Below are 4619 nucleotides of genomic sequence, written 5' to 3'. Positions count from 1 at the left end.
TGACAGATTCGAAATTCAAATGTAATATTTTTTTATAATTAAGTGTAACAGTATTTATGGCCAGACTAAGTATTACTAGTTGACCCTCGTTTCACCCGTGTAAGTCCGTATCCCGTAGGAATATCGGGATAAAAAATTGTTCTAGTTGTCCAACTGTCTACGTACCAAATTTTATTGCAATCGGTTCAGTAGTTTTTGTGTGAAAGAGTAACAAACACACACACACACAAATTTTCGCATTTATAATATTAGTAGGATAGGATAGGATAGGATAGTAGGAAGATAATAAAAAAGAAAAATACCATAACAGTATAACCATCAGTCGAATTGAGTCCATAGTGCCCCGGCGTGAAAGAGACAGAATCTCCCTCGGTTTTTAAATTGACGAGTGCGAAAGAGACGGAATGATATTTGTCACCTTTCCTCGGCAAATGCGGTTTCACCCATAAGGTTATGGAATTTGCGAGCTGAAATTATATTTCATTTCATTATTAGCGGATTAAATACACCATTTCATTAGGATCATAAAAGAAGTTATGAAAACTTAGTAGCTTTATTCTTCAAAATGTAGTTTCTTTGTGTTTGTTTGTTATAGATAAACTCAAAATAGCTGAATTTAGTATAAAGTATTAAAGCATTTGGAAATTAGAGACTTTTTAAAGGTCTCCCCGTGACCACACTCGCTTTTGTGTTCAAAACATTGTGATAAATAATATAATAAAAGTATAAAAAAAATAATAAAAGTATAAATATAATAAAGTTCTACATTTATTTATTTTTCTACATTTATTATTTTATTTTATTAAATAAATGATTACTACAAACATAAACTTATTCCTCAAGTTTCTTTAATTTAGTTTTCACAATTCCTCCGGTTCAATTTTATTTTTCTACAGCCATAAAATATGCTATTTATTGATGATTTAAACAAAAGAAGGTATAAATATTGTTTTCACAATTACTCCACTTTAATAAGTTTACTTTTATTCAAATTGTAGTAGTGTAATTTAAACAAATTATAGTTATCAATTATTATTATTACATACCTCAAAAGGCTGTCCCATAACCCCCAAAGAATCCTGCCCAATTGCTAAAAGATCCATATTCAATAATAAATCCCTTTCATACACATTTATTCTCGTCATATCGCAACTCAATAGTAGAGGCGCAGCTAACATCAAATAAACAGCTACATGCACCCGACTTTGGCTCTCTGTAAGTGACCCTGTGCCGAAGATTAACTGAAAAATAAAAAAAAATAATTCGGTTCCCAATTAGTGGCAAAAAACATAGATTAACATACAAAAAGAAAAAATACAAACGAATAATCATATAACCTCCTTTTTGCAAGGTGGTTGTCAAGTCGTATTTTTTCATGTAATCATTTTACTCTATCACTACAGATGTTGTGGACTTTTTGAAACACAACTTTTCATATAGTGACAAACTATGCCATTATATAAAAATGAAGAATATGATCGTTTGCATGAACGCAGTAATCTCAGGAACTACTGGGCCGGATTTGGATTCAATTTGGTACAGAGATAGTTTGAGACCTGAGAAAGGACATGGGATAGTTTTTATAAAAACCCCACCGGACCTTGAACTGTGCGAGGAAAACCTATCTTAAAAATTGTCTATCATATCCTTTGACCATGGGTGTAAATATATAAAGCAAAAAAATCTCGTGAATACTGAGATTTTTAACCAACAGCATTTTCTTTTTCCATATTAAATTTAAGAATTTACTCACCATATCCATATCGTTCCACTGTCCCGGCTTATGGAATGGACTAAGTTCATAGTATCTCGACTTGTAATGACTAATTATGGCTTTGATAGCGCTCCATGACGTCACGACGTCATGATAGTTGCGCCACATGTTGCAATGGCGAGATATTGTTTTGTAATCGGGCTGAAGTGATAAAAAAGCTATATTTATATAAGAAATGGCCCGTTACCCTTTCTATCTCTTCCCAATTCGTTCCTTCTCTCCAGTCGTCAATCCTTTCCCTATCCCTTACCCCTTAGAAGTGGGCAGCGCATTTATTGGTATATTGGATTTGTGGCCACTTTGCGTATTTTTTGAACTGTTAAAAAATTATAAATGTAACAGAAGGAACTAGCTAACTCTCGCAGAGCCAGGTCGAAATTAGGTACATTTCTGTACATAGTTAGGGTATGGATAAACTTTCTAGCAATATAAATGTAATGGCGTGTTTGTTAGTTCTTTTACGTCGCAAGCAAGATTAAATGGTGTAATTTTTGTGTCCGGAAATAGTTAGGAGAGTGACGTAGGCTACATTTTAAGGTAGTGAAACATCTCATTATGGGAAAAAAACTAATGATTAATAAAATAAGGAAAATTTATAAATGTAATCAGATGGAAGGTATTCATACGTATTTGTATTTTTGTTTTGTTTCTCTTATTTATTAAAGTTTCAATATACGTGAGTTTTATCACATTAAAAAGACACGTGATTAAAATCATTTAAAAAGTATTATTGTTGCAAAGCGTAAAAAACTAAATAAAGATGATCTGGACGTAAAGCTTATTTTCTTGAAGGCTCCAAGTCTTAATCATACATATGACATATTGTAAAAATATAATTATTAAAATTATGTGAAGTTAAGTCATTGTTGGTTATAAATGGCTAGTAGAAATTAATAGTTCAAGAAAAAAGGTTCTCATAAATCTAACTAACTAATATAGAGACCTATATTGGACAAAATATCGGAAGTTAAGCGCTTAATTCAAACCACATTTTTCACACTTGAAAAGCTTAGCTCCGACCTCTTTTCGCCGCATTTGGCCCCGTTTTTTTATTAAACTCTAGAACGTTCCATTTCTTCTATATGGATCATAGCTTACTACGCACTTATTCAAATCAAATGTATTTGGCAAGACGACGTTCGCTCTAATAAAGCGATTCATTCTTATAACTCTCGACTGTGTTGCGTATTTTTTACGTATAATATGATCCAATATTTTTTTTGATTGTATTGTTATATCATCTTGTCATAGATACATGATATTATTGTGGGTAATATAATTTGTACATTATGAGACAATTTTTCATGTGATGGTGCATTTAAACATTCGTGCGAATAGCGAGGCGATTAACCGTGGCGTCCTAAAGTAGTACTAATTCCAGTGTGAGAAAGAGACAGAGCTGTATAGATAGCTATATACGTCTAGCGCCATCCCTTACCACTGGAATTAGTACTGTTTTGAGACGTCAAGGTCCCTTGTCCATTTAACAATATCAACACACTTACTGTTCCATAGTGAATAAATTCAATATAATATGGCCAACTGCATGAGTATAGCATTGGCCGTCCAGTGGCATTTAAATGCTCCCCGAATTTTATATACGCTGAAAGAAGAGGTTAATGTAATAATTAAATAAAATTAATAAAAATTATACTGGTGCATGCAATTTTATAATAATCGTTAAAGTTAAAGAATTTCAAATTTCTACTAAAATTCATTTCTACGATACTTCACCATCATCAGCTGAGAAAAAAAACAATTTAAAAAACTTCATATTTCTAGGAAATTACGGCGTTGCGTAAAGAAAAATTGTGAATGCTTTTCACATTTTTAATATAATTACTAGATAAGTGGTAATTTAACATTATTAGATCCACCCCATTCATCCAATGTAATAATAACGTAATCACCCCAATGCAACTTACATAAATTATACAAAATAAAAATAAAAATAGAACCAAATAGGCTATTGTAGTTTAGTCTATCCACTACAAACAATACGTACAACACATTATACGTCATAAATAAAAAAAAATTATCCAAAAACCAATTCACAAATATGGTATACAAATACCTGTATTTAAGAATTCCTCGCCAACAAAGCAGCCGTCCACTTTAATATAATCCACATTCCATTCGGCAAACATTTTAGCATCTACACCAAAGTGACCTTTCGATCCTGGATAATGCATACACGTCACCTCCGCTACGTTAGTGTACATACCGAATTTTAGACCTCGGCTGTGAATCTGAAATCGTGTACATGTACGTCTAGAAAATATAGTCTTGAATACGAGAGAAACTCGGTCTGTCTGACTCTTTTTCACGCCTAAACCACTAAAACGATTAAGGTTTTTCACAAATTTTAAATGGTTACGTTGGAAATGCCGGAAAGGCTAATATCCCAAATAACCAATAAATACTATAAATGTGAAAGTAACTTTTTGTGTATGCTTGTATGTCTTGTCTTCACGCCTAAACCACTAAACCGATTTGGATAAAATTTTGTACAGGGATATTTTGAAATACGAGGAATGGTCTGTTAAAAAGTCCAATAATCAAATTCAAGAAAATTCTGATACGTAGAAACTGCCTTCCAAACCCAAACCACTTCCAAAGGTGGTAAATATACTATGATAATATGACAATTCAAAAGTGCTTCCATAGGATGTCTAATTAAATGAATGTTTGAATTTGAGGTATAAATCTATTAATAATAGTAATAACTAGTTTATTTTAACTGCTATTTGTTTCACTTTTTATGTCTTTGATTTCATGTCAAATAACTTTGTATGTGAAAGAGAAAACACAGCAAATTAAAGAGATACAAATAATCCTATTAATA

At 31.9% G+C, this 4619-nt stretch overlaps 2 protein-coding genes across 2 annotated transcripts in view; one reads left to right on the top strand and one right to left on the bottom strand.

The window, feature by feature from the left end:
• The window catches only part of LOC119836759 (pikachurin), a 112732-nt gene that overhangs the window by 36205 nt on the left and 71908 nt on the right, over nucleotides 1-4619 (top strand). The window lies entirely within an intron of this gene.
• LOC119836760 (alpha-N-acetylgalactosaminidase-like) overlaps nucleotides 1-4619 on the bottom strand; it is a 9384-nt gene that overhangs the window by 2323 nt on the left and 2442 nt on the right. The window contains exons 3-7 of the mRNA XM_038362213.1: nucleotides 3849-4028; nucleotides 3280-3377; nucleotides 1754-1915; nucleotides 1047-1241; nucleotides 303-467 (exon numbers count right to left, since the gene is read on the bottom strand). Coding sequence (XP_038218141.1) covers nucleotides 303-467; nucleotides 1047-1241; nucleotides 1754-1915; nucleotides 3280-3377; nucleotides 3849-4028 — 800 coding nt within the window. The remainder of the gene's footprint in view (nucleotides 1-302; nucleotides 468-1046; nucleotides 1242-1753; nucleotides 1916-3279; nucleotides 3378-3848; nucleotides 4029-4619) is intronic.

This window comes from Zerene cesonia, chromosome 25, assembly GCF_012273895.1.
Source record: "Zerene cesonia ecotype Mississippi chromosome 25, Zerene_cesonia_1.1, whole genome shotgun sequence".
NCBI classification, from domain to species: domain Eukaryota; kingdom Metazoa; phylum Arthropoda; class Insecta; order Lepidoptera; family Pieridae; genus Zerene; species Zerene cesonia.
This window is presented reverse-complemented; position numbering and strand designations above follow the sequence as displayed.